At 40.1% G+C, this 19,054-nt stretch overlaps 3 protein-coding genes and 1 long non-coding RNA gene across 11 annotated transcripts; 3 read left to right on the top strand and 1 right to left on the bottom strand.

Moving 5' to 3' along the window:
- Positions 1-318: 318 nt before the first annotated feature.
- Positions 319-8,199, top strand: LOC106413105 (glutathione S-transferase T3-like). 7 transcript variants are annotated; one of them, XM_048767874.1, is made up of 4 exons: positions 319-2,491; positions 2,567-3,849; positions 3,934-4,009; positions 4,212-8,199. In XM_048767874.1, exon 4 carries the CDS (start codon positions 6,661-6,663, stop codon positions 7,708-7,710), a length of 1,050 nt encoding a protein of 349 aa, XP_048623831.1. In that variant the 5' UTR covers positions 319-2,491; positions 2,567-3,849; positions 3,934-4,009; positions 4,212-6,660; the 3' UTR covers positions 7,711-8,199. The 7 variants fall into 7 exon arrangements, 5 of the variants coding, with proteins under 5 accessions (XP_048623831.1, XP_048623830.1, XP_048623828.1 ...); XM_048767872.1 differs by having other exon boundaries at positions 324-3,849; positions 4,212-4,303; positions 5,899-8,199; XR_007328457.1 differs by having other exon boundaries at positions 896-2,491; positions 4,212-6,262.
- A 117-nt stretch (positions 8,200-8,316) lies between these two features.
- Positions 8,317-9,801, top strand: LOC106364161 (dof zinc finger protein DOF5.8-like). The gene has a single exon (XM_013803788.3). It carries the CDS (start codon positions 8,695-8,697, stop codon positions 9,367-9,369), a length of 675 nt encoding a protein of 224 aa, XP_013659242.2. The 5' UTR covers positions 8,317-8,694; the 3' UTR covers positions 9,370-9,801.
- Positions 9,523-11,445, bottom strand: LOC111209326 (autophagy-related protein 101). 2 transcript variants are annotated; one of them, XM_022709119.2, is made up of 7 exons: positions 11,263-11,445; positions 11,121-11,157; positions 10,726-10,811; positions 10,534-10,629; positions 10,198-10,366; positions 9,961-10,117; positions 9,523-9,824 (listed from the first exon to the last, which is right to left on the bottom strand). In XM_022709119.2, exons 1-7 carry the CDS (start codon positions 11,293-11,295, stop codon positions 9,746-9,748), a joined length of 657 nt encoding a protein of 218 aa, XP_022564840.1. In that variant the 5' UTR covers positions 11,296-11,445; the 3' UTR covers positions 9,523-9,745. The 2 variants fall into 2 exon arrangements, with proteins under 2 accessions (XP_022564840.1, XP_022564841.1); XM_022709120.2 differs by having other exon boundaries at positions 10,198-10,330; positions 11,263-11,417.
- A 621-nt stretch (positions 11,446-12,066) lies between these two features.
- On the top strand, positions 12,067-13,990 carry LOC111209810. Its single transcript, XR_007328458.1, has 2 exons — positions 12,067-12,286; positions 12,601-13,990. It is a non-coding gene; the product is annotated as an uncharacterized LOC111209810 (long non-coding RNA).
- The last annotated feature ends 5,064 nt before the right edge of the window (positions 13,991-19,054 follow it).

Genomic DNA, 19,054 nt, shown 5'->3' on the forward strand with positions numbered 1-19,054 from the left:
GCAGCGGCCAGAGTGAGACTGATGTGTTGAAACTCGCTCATGAAATCTACTTTGCTGATTACTCCCTAAAGTTCAACCTTGAGCATGCATGGTGTGTGTTGAGGTTTGAACAGAAATGGATTTCACTCAACACTTCTAAACCCGGTGCCAATGGTAAGAGGAAAACTGGTGAGGACGCTTCCAACCCTTCAAGCCCCAATGTTGGTGATGAGGATATACGCCCGAAAGGTGTCAAAGCGGCAAAAGCAAGAAGGAATGGTGGTAATGAAAAGGCTCAGGTTGACTATGACCGCGTTTGGGAGATCAAGAGGGAGGATTTGGCAGGGAAGGAGAGACTCTCCAAGCTTGCAATCCTAGACACACTCCTACAAAGAAAAGAACCACTTAGTGAGGCTGAAGAAGTGGTGAAGAACATGCTACTCGAACTGTTGTTCTAAGTTTATTTGCTTCCTGTTTATTTGAATCTTGTTTATTTGCTTCCTGTTTATTAGTTGTTGTGTTTAAATGCTTGAAATGACTGTAGTACCACTCTCTGTTTGCTTCAGCTTTAATATTAATGTAGTTCATATATTAATCCTGCATTTTTTTCCACTTGCAATGTCTTTCAGTCTTTTTTATATATTTTTTATCTTTGTTTGCACTGGTTTCTCACATATGTTTTATCTATGTTTTATCTATGTTAGAGAATGTTTTATCTATGTTTAATATGTGTGTGGTTTTATTTATTATTTGCACAGGTTTCTCACATATAAAATGTTTTGGTGAATTTTTTTCAGGTTAAGAGAGCAATGGGACGTCGTTATAGCTATAGTCAGCCATCAGAGTCCGAGGACTATGGTGGGAACTCAAGAAACAGCAGTGGGTATCTCTACAGAGGAGCTCATTTGGAGTGATCAAGCAGAGCTAGGCCACTCAGAGTTCCCCGAACCACATCAGTATCCTCCTCAACCCGAAGTCGAGTTTGGTTTCCCACAAATCTGCTACTGTGGAGCTCAACCTATTCTTGCTACAAACCGCTCTGATCCAGGCAGAAGATATTACACATGTGAGAACATTGATGATGGCGAGTGTCATGTTTGGAAGCCATGGGACCTCGCGGTTATGGAGGAGATGAGAGCAAGGGATAGACACACACTTGAGCTCGCTGAAAAGGTTGACTCTCTAACCATTATGAGTGACTATGAAACAGAGCAGAAGGTGGCTAAGTTAGAGTTGATTGTTTCTGAGCTAGGTAACAAGAATTCTAGGTTAAACAAGAGATTTGACATGGTTGTTGGTTTAGTGTTCGTTCTTCTTGTGGAAATAGGTTTGGTTGTAATGTTTAAGTAACAATGTATAATGTGGTATTTTGAGTGTTTAAGTAACAATGTATAATGTTTAAGTGTCTGTTTATGTGTCTGTTTTTGTACAAGTATTATAAGCTGTGTTTTTATTGTAATTAGCTCGGATGAATATGTAATAGTTTATGTGTCTGTTTTTGTACAAGTATTATAAGCTGTGATGTCGGCAAGTATTAATTTTGTACACAAGCAACCCTTGACCCCTATATCCCAACAAAACAACAAACTCGTGTCACAAGCAATCCGTGACCCCTATATCCCAACAAAACAAACTAGTGTCACAAGGTACATGACATCACGGGTGAGACATAGGCTAGTAAAATATCTACTCACTATCACACTATAAGTAGAAGAGAACTTCATCACATTTACTTCACAACTTCATCCGTCTTCTATCTCTCTAAAAAATCAGATTAAAAATTAAGTTTTGTTTTTCATTTCAAATGGCTGGTTCATCACATTATCATTACCATAAAAATGATGAAGATGATGCTGAATTTGAATCTCTATTTGAAGAATTATTAGAAATCCCCGAAATATTGTCCGAACCCAAAAACAGAAAAAACGTATTTTTATTGAAAGACACCGGGAAGAAGGCGACATCCAGCTATGGAATGATTATTTTTCTGAAACTCCTACATATCCTTCCAATATATTCTGCCGACGGTTTCGAATGAGCAAGTCATTGTTCATGCGGATTGTGCATCGCCTCTCTACGGAAGTGGAGTATTTTGCTGCAACGGAAGATGCAGTCGGAAGGCGTAGTCTATCACCGCTCCAGAAATGCACAGCAGCAATACGTCAATTAGCATATGGGGGTGGGGCTGATACGGTGGACGAATATGTCCGACTTGGTGAATCAACAGCTCGGAATTGCTTGCACAATTTTACTGCCGCAATCATCGACTTGTTTGGCGATGAGTACCTAAGACGTCCAACACCCGACGATCTTGAAAGGCTACTACACAAGGGAGAAGAATGTGGATTTCCCGGGATGATTGGAAGCATCGACTGTATGCACTGGGAGTGGAAGAATTGCCCCACCTCTTGGAAAGGTATGTATTCCCGAGGAACTGATAAACCAACTATTGTGTTGGAGGCCGTGGCTTCTTATGACCTCTGGATATGGCACGCCTTTTTTGGAGCTTCAGGTACTATGAACGATCTTAATATTCTTGATCGATCACCTGTTTTTGATGACATTATTAACGGAATTGCTCCCGAAGTCAATTACAATGTCAACGGCAGGGAGTACGATTTGGCCTATTATCTTACAGATGGTATTTATCCAGAATGGACGACATTTATTAAATCTATTAGTCTCCCACAAGGTGAAAAAGATTCATTATTTGCAAAAAGACAGGAATCTGCCCGAAAAGATGTTGAGCGTGCCTTCGGAGTCCTGCAAGCTAGATTCGCCGTTATTAAAAATCCATCAAAGTTATGGAGTAAATCGAAGATAGCAAAAATTATGAGAGCTTGTATCATACTCCATAATATGATTGTCGAAGATGAAGAACGTACGGATACTCGAGATGAGACATTTCACGATCAGGATATTTCTTTTTGCGTCAAGATGCCTACTGAGCTTTTCGATGCACTTGATCGCCGAGCTACAGTTCGGGATAGACCAGTTCATAGACAACTAAAACATGATTTGATCGAACATCTATGGGATAAATTTGGAGATGAATAATAACTTTTTATCTTTAACTTTTTTATGAATTGAATAAAAATATTGTAATTTGCATTTTTAATGTTTTTTCAACTTTGTAATTTTTTTTCCAACTTTGTAATTTTTTTTTTAACTTTGTACTTTCTTATGTTTTCAATTATCTATTTTATATGTTTTATTTGCTACACAAATAATTAAAAAAATAAAAATTAAAACTAAGAACCAAAAAAGGTTTCTACTAATAATCTTCCTTTCTAATCAAGTTTATTAACAAAGTTTCTTAACCTAATTTTTACCTTAAGAAACAAAAAAAGTTTATAGCATTGCTGATGCTCTAAGAGCATCCTTATCGCACGTCTTTAGTGGGTTTCTACTGCTAATTATCATTAAAAAGAAGATCAAAAAGATAAATAAACAGGAGAGGCGTTCTTTATTTGGGGTAAGGCAAGAGACGTTTATTCACGACACGTGTGGGAAAAGTGAGAGGAGAGAGGAGGAGTGTGGCTTCGGTTTCGTGATCTGGCTCTGTTCTTTCTCTTTCTCCGAAACCTCTCCATCTTCGTCTTCTCTCTCAGAGGCGATTTTCTCCGTCTCCGTGGTTCCTCGACGAAACGGCGGTACTCTCTGTCTCTGTGGCTCGTCGGCTTCCTTGAATCGTGTCTTTCCGTGGCTCGTCGATGAAACGAAGAGTCTCTCTCTTCGTGGCTCCTCGATCGATGGACCTCTCTCTCTTCGTGCCTCCTAGAGTTCATCGCCGATTGGGTAATCTCCCTCTCCGTGGGTCTCCTCGACGGTGAAGGACGGCTCTGTCTCTGGAGATACTTGAATCGAAAGGTAAATGTCTTGTTGTTTCTTCAATCATGCATGTTATAGATTAGACTTGTTCTTGTTGTGATCGGAAGTTTTATTTGTTTGTAGGTTCGATTTGGTCTGGCGGTGGCTCTCGTCAACGGCGAGGGAGGTCTCTGTCGAAGGCTCTCCGCGAATCGTTCAGGTAAAGCTTCTGTTGCATCTTCTTCAATCATACATTTGGGTTTGTTTGCTGCAAGTTTAAAAATGTAGATTTGGCTTCTTTCTGGTTAATAATATTTATGATTCAATCTCGTTTAGATGGTTGCAAGTTTAAAAATGTAGATTTGGCTTATTTATGGTGATTAATATTTATTTTGTTTCTGTTTTTGTGTGGTGAGATGAAGGGATCAACTCCCGTTTGATATGTTCAGTGGAAAGAGTGCTTGGGAAGGTTCATCAATACGGTCATTGGACAAAGGAATACACAGCATCACGGGTTAGTCTTTCTCTATTTCCTCTGCTATGAAATTAAAAGGTCTAGCTTGTTGTCTGTAATGAAATGGTGTAGCTTGTCGTCTGTAATGAAATGGTGTAGGTTCTGGTGAATTCAATTTAGGGTAATTAATGGTGCTTTAGCCGTAGATTATGGTTGTCTCACAGTAATAAATGGAATTGATTGTCTTATTTGTGCTAGTTCAAATTGAAAAAGCATTGTTTGTTGTTAGATATATGTCAAGTCATAAAATGAGAAGTGTTGTTTCCAGCTGGGTGTAAAAGATGATTAAATTAGATAGCGTTGTTGGTTGGGTGTGTTGAATGTCACAGAGCTTTGTTTATTTAAAGCTCTGCCTTATCGTTCTTTCTCCAACATATGTATGCGGCTTCTAGTTCCTTCTCCTCCTTCTCCTCTATCTCCTCCTTCTCCTTTTTCTCCTTTATCTCCTCCTTCTCCTCTATCTCCTCCTTCTCCTCTTTCTCCTCTCTCCTTGACTTGGAAAATGGATTTCAATCCATTTCAGGACTCGGCAAATTTTGTTGACTTACTTAATAGTCAACAAAATGTTGTCTTTGGCAGTCAGGGAAGTGTTTCACTCTCTTCCTCGCAACCCCCGTTCGTAGCCAGTCAACGTAACGACCTTCCAGCTGAGCGTAAGGAACGAAGGACGTGGACGGTCACAGAAGATATAGTGTTTATTAGCGCGTGGTTGAACACGAACAAAGATCCGATTGTAGGCAATGAGCAAAGGGGAGACTCTTTCTGGATAAGAGTAGCAACATACTTCTCGGCTAGTCCCAAGGTTGCTGAGAGTGATAAAAGAGGGCGTACTCAATGCAAGCAACGTTGGCACAAGCTGAATGAAGCAGTTTGCAAGTTTTGTGGGGCGTATGAAGCAGCAACCAGAGAGAAAAGCAGTGGTATGAATGATAATGATGTTCTCAAATTAGCCCACGAAATCTACTTCAACAACCATAAAAAGAATTTCATACTTGAACATGCTTGGAACTCTCTTCGCAATGACCAGAAGTGGTGTCAACTCTCTACAGAGAAAAATGATAGCAGCTCCAAAAGGAGAAAGTTTGTGGATGGTTCACATTCTGTAAGCTCTCAGATGAATGAAAATGATGCTGCTGTAGATGGTGATGAAGGTCGTCCCTTGGGTGTTAAGGCGGCAAAAAAGCGTGGGAAGAAGGCGGTCGTTGAGGGGAAGGAGCGGGAAGATTTTGATCATATGTGGGAACTGAAGAAAGAGGATTTGATCCTGAAGCAATCGCTCTCGAAGATGAACCTACTTTCCCAACTTCTTGCAAAACAAGGAGACCTAGATGATGCAGAAGAAGTTCTGAAGAAGAAGCTCATAGAAGCGTTGGTGTCTGCAGGGATCTAAGTGTAACTTCTCGGTTATGTTTTTCTTTTGCGTGTCAGCTTAATCTAAGTGTAGCTCTCGGTTATATTGATCAAAAGCTCATAGAAGTGTTCTTGCTTGTCTTAAAAAATGTCTTGTTTCTTGCTTGTTCTTCATATAAATATTATGTCTCTGTCTTGTTCTTGATACTGATTTCATCTCTCTATCTTGTTCTTGTGACTTTCAGGAGCGTTGGGAGTGGAAGAAGCTTCCAGTACTGGATACTGATTTCATATCCTTGTCTTGTTCTTGATACGCATGTGTAGTGTAGTACTTTTCTAGTCACAGACTTATGTATGCATGTGGAGTCTACTACTCTAGTCTTGTCTTTTTCTTGTTTAGTGTAGTCACGGACTGGTGTGGAGTCTAGTATAGTCTTGTCTTTTTCTTGTTTAGTGTAGTCACGGACTGGTGTGTGTCTTTTTGTAACCTTATGTAGTCACGGAGTGGTGTGTGTCTTTTTCTTGTTTAGTGTAGTCACGGAGTGGTGTGTGTCTTTTTGTAACCTTGTGACACCACAATCTCTATATATAACAACTTAATGTTCTCTCTTCTCACCATACAAAACGAGGAAAACATTAGATCAAACAAACTTCATTTTCAATCCTTCTCACCATCAAAACATTTGATCAAACCAACATCATTTTCTATCTGTGTGATCAAACCAACGATCATTTTCCCTCTTCTTGTTTGGATCATAAATATGACTTCTTCTTCTCAAAACAATTTTCAAGATCCAATGGATGATGCATTTGATGAAGCTTTTGATCAATATTTTGAGCAAACTTTTGAGAAATTTACCGATCGTCTTCAAGAAGAAACAAGGAAAGAAAGGAAAAAAAGAATTTATATCGAAAGAAATCGCGAAGAAGGGCATATTCACTGATGGAATGATTATTTCAGTGATACTCCCACGTATCCCGAAAATTTGTTCCGACGACGTTTTAGAATGAACAAGTCATTGTTTATGCGCATTGTTGATCGTCTCTCCAACGAAGTTCAATACTTTCAACAAACGCATGATGGTCTCGGAAGGATCAGTCTCTCTCCCATTCAAAAGTGTACTGCAGCCATTCGTGTCTTGGCATATGGTTCTGCGGCTGATACGGTCGACGAATACCTCCGGCTAGGTGAAACAACAACTCGGTTATGTGTGGAACATTTCGTGGAAGGAATAATAAATTTGTTTAGCGATGAGTACCTAAGAAGACCAACACCGGCTGAACTTCAACGTCTACTTCATGCTGGAGAGTACCGTGGATTCCCCGGGATGATAGGAAGCATCGATTGTATGCATTGGGAGTGGAAGAATTGTCCCACCGCTTGGAAAGGGCAATATTCTCGTGGTTCAGGTAAACCAACAATCGTTTTAGAAGCGGTTGCTTCATACGATCTCTGGATATGGCATGCATTTTTTGGACTTCCAGGTACATTAAATGATATCAATGTTCTCGATCGTTCACCTGTTTTTGATGACATAATTCAAGGTTATGCTCCGAATGTCACATTTTCTGTCAATGGAAGACAGTATCATATGGCTTACTATCTCACCGATGGTATTTATCCGAAATGGGCAACTTTTATCCAATCAATTTCTTTACCACAAGCGCCGAAAGCAGTTTTATTTGCTCAGCGTCAAGAAGCTGTCCGAAAAGATGTCGAGCGTGCTTTTGGAGTCTTGCAAGCTCGCTTTGCCATTGTTAAAAATCCGGTGCTCTTTTGGGATAAAGTTAAAATAGGGAAGATTATGAGAGCATGTATCATACTCCATAATATGATAGTAGAAGACGAACGAGATGGATACTCTCTAAATCATGTTTCAGAGTCTTTCCAAGGAGAAGAAAACGGAAGTTCACATGTTGATCGCGATATTGATAGAGATATCCCTTCAAATATCGCAAATATGATGGATGCTCGAGCAAGAATTCGTGATAACCCAATACATCACCAACTGAAATATGATTTAGTTGAGCATATATGGGATAAATTTGGCGGATGAAGACGACAACTAAGCTCGAATGTTTTTTTCAAATTATTGTCGTTTATTTTACTAATCTTTGTTTTTATGTTTTTATTTAAAAATCTATGTTTAAATGTTATCTTTTTTTATCTTTTAATTAAAAATTTCTAATAAAATAAGTTTAATAATTTTTTATTATTAAGAAACCTTAAATTGAAGATTTGCAATGCATGACACAAAATCTCAAGGTTTTAACTATGTCTCTTATTCAACTTTTCTCCTTAAATACTATTAAAAAAAAGATTAAAAGACACCTAATGTGTTTCTAGGATAAGGGTGCTCTAAGCTCACTAGTCTCCTACTGCATTTTTGCCTGTTGTTGCCTACTCTCTTCAGCTTGCTCTTCCCATGCACACGTTTTTAATAATTTTTATATAATTTCAGTCAAATATGTAATCTTGTTTTTCCCCTTTTAATTTACTTTTAAATCCATTTATTTTTTGAAAACTATTGCAATATCAATTCCTTTGTTAATAAAACATTAAACTTTTAACATTTAGTTAGAAAATTGGAGTCAGCAACTGATTCATGCAATTTCCACGATGCGTTTCTGATACTGCTCTGATTTACAATCAGCACTTGAGCCTAAACTTTAAAATTATTTAGACATGCCAACAAAACATGTGACAGAATTATGGATATAGATTTGAGATTTGTGTTTTTTTTATTCATATGATAAATTTCAAAAACATAAAATGTTGAATGAAGAGCCACCTACGTAGCATGAAGTAAAGAGAGAGGAAAAGTCTTAAGGAGAAAGAAACAAAGCATCTCTTTCTCTGTCTATGTTCACATTAAACCCAACACAACTCTGTCAAAAAGCTTCACACTCTCTTCTCCTTCCCCACCTCTTTGCTCCCTCTCTCTCTCTCTCTCCCTTCTCCATAAAAAGAGCATCACTCTCCCATAAAGTTCCAACATTTAACACACTCAAAGCTTTGAAAATCTCTTTTTTTTTCAAACATGCCTTCTGATCTCAACGACTCACGTCGAGTAACTACTAAGGTTCCTCACGGAGGAGCTGCGGCGGAGCAGCAAGAACAGCTCCCTTGTCCTCGCTGTGAATCAACCAACACAAAGTTCTGTTACTACAACAACTACAACTTCTCGCAGCCTCGCCATTTCTGCAAGTCTTGTCGCCGTTACTGGACTCATGGTGGTACTCTCCGTGACATTCCCGTCGGAGGCGTTTCCCGCAAAAGCTCTAAACGTTCTCGAGCTTTCTCCTCCGTCGCCGCCGGAAGCAGGAATTTCCCGTTACAAGCGACGCCTGTTCCTTTCCCTCCGTCTTCCTACGGTGGCGGCATCACGGCGGCTAAGGGGAACACATCGTCTCTCTACGGTGGTTTCACCACTTTGCTCAACAACAACGCCGCTGCAAGCAGACATGGGCCTGGTGGTGGTTTTAATGGGCCTGGTAATGGGCCGGATGGTTTTGGACTTGGGCTTGGTCATGGGTCGTATTTCGAGGAGGTCAGGTTTGGGCAAGGGATAACTGTCTGGCCCTTTTCAACTGGAGCTACTGATGCTAACGTAGCTGATACGAGCCATGCGGCTCCAGTACACGCTACTTGGCAGTTGGAAGGTCTTGAGAGCAAAGTTGGGTTCGTGGCTGGAGACTACTTGGCGTGGGACTGAGATACCAGCTTCTTCTTGAGATAAAATGTAGCTTTTTAGTTCCTTACTCAGTTTAGTGATATCTCTAAGTAGTGTGTGTCTGGTTATTTTTAGTTGGGTTACCTTTGTTTGTTTTTCTGGCTCTAATGTTCATCCCAAATTTGGTAATCCATGGACTACAATTATCCACTTTATTTTTATCGAAATCCAATGTCTGTATTAAGAGTGTAAATTAACTTTGTACGTCGTGGAAACATTAAGAAGAGAGGCAAAGTGTTACATATTTACACACGAAATGCATGTAGGAAAATACAAAAGTTTTGACCGGAGTTAGGCTGCACCCAGTAACATCAAGTGTTTTTGTACCACTATTAAAGTTGCGTGGATTAATGTGAAATCAACTGAGCATAGATGGATGACCACCACTGTGGAGCATCCTCTTGAGCATATCCATCCCAAAGGTCGAGTCAGATGAGCTGAAACCAAAAAAATAAAATTGACTCAATCAACACCTCAGATAACAAAAGTTTAAACAAAACCTTGGGGAATCATTGCACATAAACATAGCACAGTGTTGACAGATTACTATGTGAACAAGTAGTGTGGGTGTACCTAGGGAAAGTGATCTCAAAGGGGCAGTAGATAACACCATCGTTGATAGGAGGAACGTGATCTTTTTTCTCATTGACGAATTTAATGATTTGGAACAAGACTTCTTGAAGGGATTGCTCAAGCAGTGTCCTACGTGAACTTATATCCTCAGACTCCTCTACAGTCAATTGTATTAGAAACATGACAATCACTTCCCACGCTTGTAAGAAAATAAGAGTGTAAAAAAAAAATCTTTACCTCCAGGGTCCATAACTAGTTTAGAGTGGTGGGACTTTCCAACTGGAGGTTTAGTGGGCGGCTGAAAGGCACTGAGATTGATATTCCATTGTTCCCAGTATAACCGTTCAATTTTATTAGTGAACCAAGAGGGCTGTTTGGTTTTGACTTCATAAAACGTTAGACATATCTTGGCAATAACAAAAGAAGAAGAGCATTAAAACAGCCACATAGAATACAAAAGATTAGACAAAATACACATAAAGAATATATGATAAGCGACACTAACTTATCTATGAAACTGAAATAAAAGTACTAGGATGTGAATGAAAATGGAGAGAGAGAGAAAGAAGGTACCTGACTTTTCTTGTTGGGGTGCTTGCCAATCCAGGTAACGAACTGCTCAATCTTGTCATCGATTTTCTTCTCCACTTCTATTTCACCACATTGTACCTGGTCAAAAGTGAAATTAAAAAAAAAAAAACACACGCAACAATAGCATAGAACATCTCTTCTTCTGCAGAGAAACTAAAGATATTGGAAGCTTACGTAAGTGATGTCAAAAAGCTCCAAATCGATATCTTTAGGGCGGATAAGACCAAGTGCTCGGTGAAAGACTATAGTATGTAGAATGCCTGCCATCAAATCCAACCAAAAAGTTGCAGAGAAGAAGAAGATAACACCATAGAGGCATAGACACGTGCACCTTAATATCTAATATCCAATGTTAGAAATGATCTCCCCCCAAACTCCACAATCTCTAATCATTATGTGAGAAAGACCTAATCTGGGATCCGAATCTCAAAAACATGAAAGATGATTTGATCAATAGAATCCGAGGAGCCAATTGAGCCCAAGGACGCACGTGAATCAAAACCTACTTCCTCCTATATACCAAACACACACACAGAGAAGGCTGTAAAAGCTATCTATGATCAACTTACAGCGTAGAACCTCGCGTATCTCGAAGGATTCCACTTCCTGCGGATGGAAAATTGTTATTATTAAACACATATACACAATACCGGAAAATAGAAACACGAACGAGACAATGAACTGATCTAGAAAAGGAAGTAGATTATTTACCAATTCCTTCAGATTACAAACTTCGCAATTCATATTCACCTCAAGTTAACAAACTCTCGACTAGGGTTCCTCGTGAAGAAGGAGACGACGACGTAGCAGTGATTTTTGATCGGATTCATCTCACGGATTTCGTTTCTAAAGCTTCGTGTGCGACAGTGTGTGTGTATGGATCTCTCTCGTATTGGGCTTTCTTAGGCCCACTATCTGCCATGACAGTTAAAAGCGACTTTTTCATAAGAAAAGATCTTTGTAATTTTATAATTCTGGAATCTCATACAAACATGAAAGCCCAATACGAGAGAGATCCACGTAATGCTCCTCTATCTAAGCACATGAAAGCCCAATACAAACTCCTGACCAGGTCTATTACATTTTATTATTTTATTTATTTAACCAACACTACCCTATTTTTTTGTTGCTATATCATAATATTTGGATTTTGAAACAAAATGAAACATAAATAATTTTTTCAGATTTCTTATCAAAAGTTAGAGTGGAATATATAACCTCTCCAATCATAGTAAAATAAAAACATCAGAGCATCATTACTGATAAAAAAAAATTCTTATGCGTTTTTAACTAATAATAGTAAATTTAACATATTAGTTTAGTTTTTAAAATTAATATTTGAATTATCTTTATATATAAAGAAGAGTTTGAATCACTCCCATGAGGTCGAGCTCGGATGCCATGTCATCAATTCGAGTTCTATGGAGTTGACACCTGTCCACCTAAAGCAAACGCTGCGTTTCATTTAAATTATTCTGCATCCATGTGGGCTTCGTATTATTTCGGGCCTTACACTTTACCAGCCCATAACGGTAACGCACCGTTCTGATGATAGAGTTGAGCACCTCTTCATCACCGCTATTCGAGGTCGACGCACAATTTGAGTTCCGAAAGCGTTGATTTCTTCGCCACAGTCGACAACGAAATCTAGGGCTCATCTTATTCTTTGATGATCTTCACCAACAATGGAGTTTCCGTGCCTCTCATTCCTCCTCCCGAGATCACGCTCATCATGGTCACTCTCTCTTCTTCTTCTTATGATTTGAATCAGCTTTGAAATTGAACTTTGATATTGGATTACGTATTGTGGAGTTTTAGTTCGTCTACAAAATGAAATTGTATCCTTGACGTTCTGAATATTGCTTATTGGTCTGTAAGTCTTATTGTTTTGTCTATTTTAACATAGAAAGTTTAAGTCTTGGATTGTTTGCGTTTAACCACAAGCTCAACATATTTTTGTAGCTCTGTTTGAGAGAGATTTAGTGTTTATATCCATACGTGTTTTTGATGCCAACGTGTTTTTGATGCCAAAAATATATTTTTCTGCAGTTTATCTGTGCTTAGATAGAGGAGCATTACGTGGCTATGTGAGGAGATGGAGTTGAGTTGAGGATGATAGCTCTTATAGATTTAGATGTTCTACGGTTCGTCAGATTTTTCAATCGATAGAAGGTTTTTGTCTATTTTGCAAGATAATCATGGGATTTTTTTTTTTTTTTTAATTCTCGGTTTGATAATTTAAGACGTGACATAAAATCTAGAGTAAATTGGGGTATTTTTTTAATTTTACCCATGTTAAATTGATGTTCTTATCTGTTACCAAAACTGAGTTTCCATCTCCTTTGCTGCTTAAGTCATAATTTTTGTGGGCTACAGGTTTATAGTTTTTTGTCAAGTGTAAGTGTGGATGGATATTAAGTTTACCCACGGTTTTCCGGTGTATGATAGTCAGCTCAATCGACAATGAAGACGAAGAGTATGCATATTGAACCGCTGTGAACATTGGAGGTCACGTGTCAATGGCATTCTCTACGACCAAGGTCCATCAGATGATCACCGCTACAGCTCAACCCTGCCGCCATAGCCGCTGAATCCTCCCAACACCATCTTAACCTCTTGGCCTCAGCCTCTTCAGTCGCCACTACAACCGCCGTGACTGCGAGTAATATTAATACTGCATCAGTTGACCTTTCTTCGGTTTACACTGCAGCAGCGGCTCCGATCAACTCTTTTATCAGCCCCGCTACATCCGTCTTTACATCTCCTAGGTCTTAAGATTGGAATGTTATATCTTTAAAACGTTTGTTAATACTCTTATAATTATCAGAGGACTACGAAGCAGTTCGCAGCTGGAGAGAGCTCAAGAGAGAGAGTGCATAATCCCTAAACGGTAACACTTTTGAAATCCCAGTCTACTTTTCTGATTTTTGGTTTTATTGCACATTGGGAGCTACTAAAGGAAAGTATTCATCGATGTGGGTACTGGAAAAGGAAGTATTGTAATGGTTTGTTAACAATTACCCAACAAGTAATCTGAAGTTTGAGATGTACAAGATTGAAACGGTAACAATGAGATGAGCCTCGAACCTGAAAATATGGGGATGAAGGAGTGGCTGAAAGAGAATGTAAAAGAGGAGGAATATGTGGTAATGAAGACAGAGGTTGCGGTGTTGGATGAGATGATGAGGAGCTAGACGATAAAATGGTGGATAAGCTTTGCTTGGAATGCAAGCCAATGGGTACTAGGGCTAGGGGAAGGAACATGGAGACAGACGTAAGAGAGAATTTCTATCAAACCATGAGTTTTTTTTTTCTTTACATTATCTGCTTTTTTTTCTTCCGTTTTGTTGTCAGAATTGTTTTAATCATGTTATGATCATTATGTATTGTTGGGGATCTAATGAGCTTAATTAATTATGTTAAGTAATTCCTCGCCGAAGATTGTTTTATTTTTTCAGAGAACAAATAAATTCCATAAATCTTTGTTACAAGAAAGAAAAAATTTGAAGTCTGAGCATAAATTCAGAAGACTATATATAAGAATCAACAATACAATTAAAATTGGGGAGAATTGCCAAGTGTGACTCAAAACTTGGAGTCAAACCCAAAACAATACCCCAACTTGGGTCAAACGCAAAAGTAACCTAAAAGGCTATTGAAATTACAACTATCCCCTTGTGACCAAACAAAAAAACGGAATTTTTTTTACGTTTCTACCCCTCGCAAGTCGTCTGTTTAGACGACTTGAAAATAAGTCGTCCAGACGACTTAACTGAAAGTCGTCTGGACAGTTAGTCTTAAACATAATTTAAAAATTTTGTAAAAAATATTTTGATAAGTGAAAAATGGGAATTATGTAATTAACATATGTCTTAGGAGGTATAAATTAAGATATAACAAATTTCAATTGTTTTCAGCATAGATGAGTGAAAGTAGTGAGTCATGATATTCTTTAGTTTATGTTTCATCAACATATGTTGTAGTATTGTATGTGTTCTTAGGGTTAGATTTTGGAAAGCATTAAAACCGTTTTTGAAAATTTTTAAAATTACTTATGCGTGTTCATTTCTGTGTATAGTAAACACTATTTAAGTATAATTTGATTTTATAACGTGGTTAGTTAGTTAATCTAGTCATTTTAGTTTAGGGGTTCATTTTAGGGTCTAGGACGACTTAATATTTTGTCGTCTGAAAACAGACGACTAAATATTAAGTCGTCTGTTGTACATTATCAGCCAGAATAAGTCGTCTAAACCGGACCAAACCTTAAAGTTTACCAATGTACTTTTAAAGCTAACCGGATTATTTACCCAATATATAAGGTGATTTTTTTTTTTTGTTTCATTTTTCGCGAAATTCAGAAACCCTAACAGTTCTCTCTCAAAACCCTAACAGTTCTCTCTCAAAGGCGATTTCGAATTCCCACGATTTCCGAACAAACCATCGTTCTCAACGTCGGCTATCTATCTCACTTCATTCTCACCGTTGTCGCCGCAGCTTCTTCTAACCCTAGCGCCGCCGATTCCTCTAAACCCTAGCGCCGCCGATTCCTCTAAACCCTAGCGCCGCCGCTTCCACTATTTCCGAACAAACCGTCGCCCTCGCCACCGTGGTCACCAACGTTCTCACCGCCGCTTCCTCTAAACACTAGCGCCGCCGCTTCTTCTAAACCCTAGCGCCGCCGCTTCTTCTCTGTAAACCTTAGCGCCGTTTCTCTGTAAACCCTAACGCCGCTAAGTCATCAATCTCGAGGAAAAGATGAACATAAAACGTTGTCTCTATCAATTTACTCATTCTCACCGTTTCACGTTTATTTTTTCAGATCTATAACCGCAATGACGAGTACTCCAACTCCTTCTGCGACTGGAAGACTTGTAAGTAATTTAAGTCGTCCGGCTTTGTCTTCCAACTGGACGACTTAGTAGATGACTTAAATATAAGTCGTCCATTTGGAAGACTTTCCAGACGACTTAATTATAAGTCGTCTACTAAGTCGTCTGGACTTATATTGTTGTCTTTGATTATTTTGCAGACAAAAAGGATGGATATTCCAGAACTCCCCCGTAGGTTATACACATCAGGGGAAGAGCCAGAAGCCCACAATAGCATTTCGTATCATACGGATAACAGCAAGTTGCATACTGCTCTTAGGAAAGCTCTTACTGATGACGAATTTGAAGAGCTCAAGGAGTCGAGTTTGGGAGTTTTCATCAAGTTCAAGGAGCAGGGATTTGGTTGGGCTTCAAGGCTGGTTCACTACATGCTCAGTTTCAAGCTGGACATTAAGAAGAAGTATGAGATGTGGTCTCTCGTTGGTCCAGAACCTTTGAGGTTTTCACTGTTAGAGTTTGAAAACCTCACTGGTCTAAACTGCGAGTACATCGAGGACCTTGAGACACCAAAATGTGACGTTACCCCAGAGATGGTTTCTTTCTGGGGGATGCTGGGAGTTCATCTGGAAGCTGGGCCAACTACTGATCAGATAATAGCAGCACTGAAGAGATGCGGGGATTGGTCCAGGGAAGATCGCAAGCGGCTCGCGTACCTCTCCATCTTCACTGGATTCATTGAAGGGAGAAAGTTTTCAACCGCTACACGATCTACTCTGGCAAGGCTAGTGATGGATTTAGAACGGTTTGAGAATTATCCATGGGGGAGAGTCGCGTTTAAGGTGCTGATGGACTCTTTGTGGAACAAAGAAATTGCTGGCTGTTACACCGTGGATGGGTTTATACAAGTTCTTCAAGTCTGGACGTACACAGCTATGCCGGAATTGGGTGCTAGTATTGGTGGTCCCAGAGCAGACAGTCCGTCTCCACCGATACTGGCTTACGAGGGCAGCAGAGGCCGCAGATCAATGAAAGCTGCTATCTTGAGTCAGGTATTTACTTCAATCCAAAAGACTGCGCAGACGACTGGAAGTCGTCTGGAAGGTCGTCCAGCTTGACGACTTATCGGACGACTTATAATAAGTCGTCTGGAAAGTCTTCCCAGCTGGACGACTTATCGGACGACTTAATTTAGTCGTCTGGAAAGTCTTCCATCTGGACGACTTATTAGACGACTTATAATAAGGCGTCTGGAAAGTCTTCCCAGTTGGACGACTTATCGGACGACTTAATTAAGTCGTCTGGAAAGTCTTCCATCTGGACGACTTATTAGACGACTTATTATAAGTCGTCTGGAAGGTCTTCCAGCTGGACGACTTAGTAGACGACTTATAATTAAGTCGTCTATTTAGTATTTTTTTTCAAATATCTAACTCGATTCTTCTATTTACTGCAGACCCGCGTGATCAACTTTGTTGAGAAGGACATTAGTGAAATGTGGCCAAAATGGGACTCTGAGGTTGAGGACCTGCCCGCGGAGAACATCATTAAAGTCATGTATGAGCGGAGACCGTGGAAGTGGACCATGGATTGCTGGGAAGTCACTGGTACTAAGGTCAATACAAAACCTAAGGTTGTGACTCCATCGAAGAAGGCCAAAGAGATGGTTGTGTTGGAGGAGGAGGAGGAGGAGGAAGACAATCCAAGACCTCGGAAGAAAGCTCGTAAAGAGGCTCCTGAAGAGGCTAGAGAAGAGGCTAGAGAAGAGGCTAGAGGGGTGACCAGAGAGGAGTTGGAAATTATGTTCAAGGGCGTAGCTGAGGCTATGAAAAAAGGGTTTAATAAGTGCATGAGGGAGTTTAGGAAGTTGTCTGATAGATTGGAAGCTGTGGAGAAGAAGGTTGGTGTCACCAATCAGGCTACCCCTCCACCTCTAACCAATCAGGCTACCCCTCAAGATAAACAGCCTACCCCTCTTGCCAAAGAAACCGGGGGTAGAAACAAACAGGCTACCCCTCATGCCAATGAAACCGTGGTTAGTAACCAGCCTCCTCCTCATCAAACCAAACAGCAGCCTCCTCCTCCTCAAAAGAAACAGCAGCAGCCTCCTCCTCTTCAAAAGAAACAGCCTCCTCCTCAAAAGAAACAGCCTCCTCAAATCAAATATGTTAGTATCAAATCCAGGGTTAACTAGTTGTCCAGACGACTGTAAAAGTTGTCTGGACGACTAGTTGACCCTGGACGACTTAAACGTAAGTTGTCTGGACGACTAGTTGACCACGGAAGACTTAATTTTAAGTCGTCCAGGGTCAACTAGTCGTCCAGACAACTTTTATTTAAGTCGTCCAGGGTCAACTAGTCGTCCAGACAACTTTTATTTAAGTCGTCCAGGGTTAACTTGTGTGCAACTTTTATTGCAGAGATGGTTGCCGGAGGATACAGCAACCGAGGCGAACTCGGTAAATAAAGCAGATGGTGTCACCTCCAAAGAGATTGTTGCTGTCACTTCCACCGATCACCAACCGAGCCTCGCTTCCACAGATCAACAACCGAGCCTCGCTTCCACCGAGCCAAGCGATCCAGTTTCACAACCGAGCCTGGTTGTATTGGACAAGCGTGCAAAGAGTAAACGAGCGAAGAAACCTGCTCCTACTGTGAGATCTCCTTATATGGCAGAGAAAAAAAAGATAAAGTGGCAGCCTATAATCCATTTCCGCCAGTAAACAAAGAAAAGTTGAAGGAACTCGCTGATTGGTTGAAAACTGATCCGTAAGTGATTGCTTTACCCATAATAGCTTGATTTAGTCGTCCAAAACTGATTGCTTTTTTGTTTGCAGTCATTATTTAACTAAGATCGAGGACAAACCACGTACATCACCAACAAGGTGGTACCACTTCCTCCGGACAGCCAGAGGATGGCTGGAAGACTGCGTAAGTCTTCTGCACACGATTTAAGTCGTCTACAAAGTCGTCCAAGTAGACTACTTTCCAGACGACTTAAAGATAAATCGTCTGGAAAGTCGTCTACTTGGACGACCACGTAGACGACTTAAATATAAGTCGTCTTCGTCTGGTAACTTCTAACTTGTTATATTTAATATGCAGCATATAGATGCTTGGATTAATGTGCTAAGGCAGAGGTATCAGGAGAACCCACAAGCTTTCAGGAGCGAGCGAATGTGCTTCCTGGATCACAACTTTTCTCAGTCTTGGAGAGAGCAGTATCAGCTCTTCAAAACATCGGAACCTGATCACAAAGGTTTAGGAAGAGTTCTACCTGGTGGGGCGTCGTATTTTTATGACGGATCAATACCTTCATTTTGCCAATCAAACAAGAAGTGGGGGGAGGACATTGATGATATCTATGCGCCAGTGAACTTGGACGACAAGCATTGGGTTGCTATTTGGATATCGATCCCTAAGAGGCACATAGTCGTCTGGGACAGCATACCTTCATCTAGTGTACCAGACGCATGGGATGCGATAATGGAGCCTTTTCTCCAGATGGTCCCTTATCTGCTTGTTGAGTGCGCAGCCACCGACGAAATGCGGGTCAAATACGGGTTGGAGCCATACACATATGAGAGACCGCTGAAAGGTGTACCCACGGCCAACAATGGTGATTGTGGCGTGTACACTGTAAAGTACATTGAATGTCATGCGCTCGGGGGCTC

This window comes from Brassica napus, chromosome C9 (assembly GCF_020379485.1).
Source record: "Brassica napus cultivar Da-Ae chromosome C9, Da-Ae, whole genome shotgun sequence".
Lineage (NCBI taxonomy): Eukaryota > Viridiplantae > Streptophyta > Magnoliopsida > Brassicales > Brassicaceae > Brassica > Brassica napus.

Bases quoted from the DNA above. Each gene is read 5' to 3' on its own strand.
- LOC106413105 (XM_048767874.1), top strand. From the start codon at position 6,661: ATGAACAAGTCATTGTTTATGCGCATTGTTGATCGTCTCTCCAACGAA.
- LOC106364161 (XM_013803788.3), top strand. From the start codon at position 8,695: ATGCCTTCTGATCTCAACGACTCACGTCGAGTAACTACTAAGGTTCCT.
- LOC111209326 (XM_022709119.2), bottom strand. From the start codon at position 11,295: ATGAATTGCGAAGTTTGTAATCTGAAGGAATTG. The intron at 10,812-11,120 runs GTAAGTTGATCA...ATTTGATGGCAG, and splicing joins GATACGCGAGGTTCTACGCT to GCATTCTACATACTATAGTC. The intron at 9,825-9,960 runs GTACACCCACAC...TTTTGGTTTCAG, and splicing joins TTTGAGATCACTTTCCCTAG to CTCATCTGACTCGACCTTTG.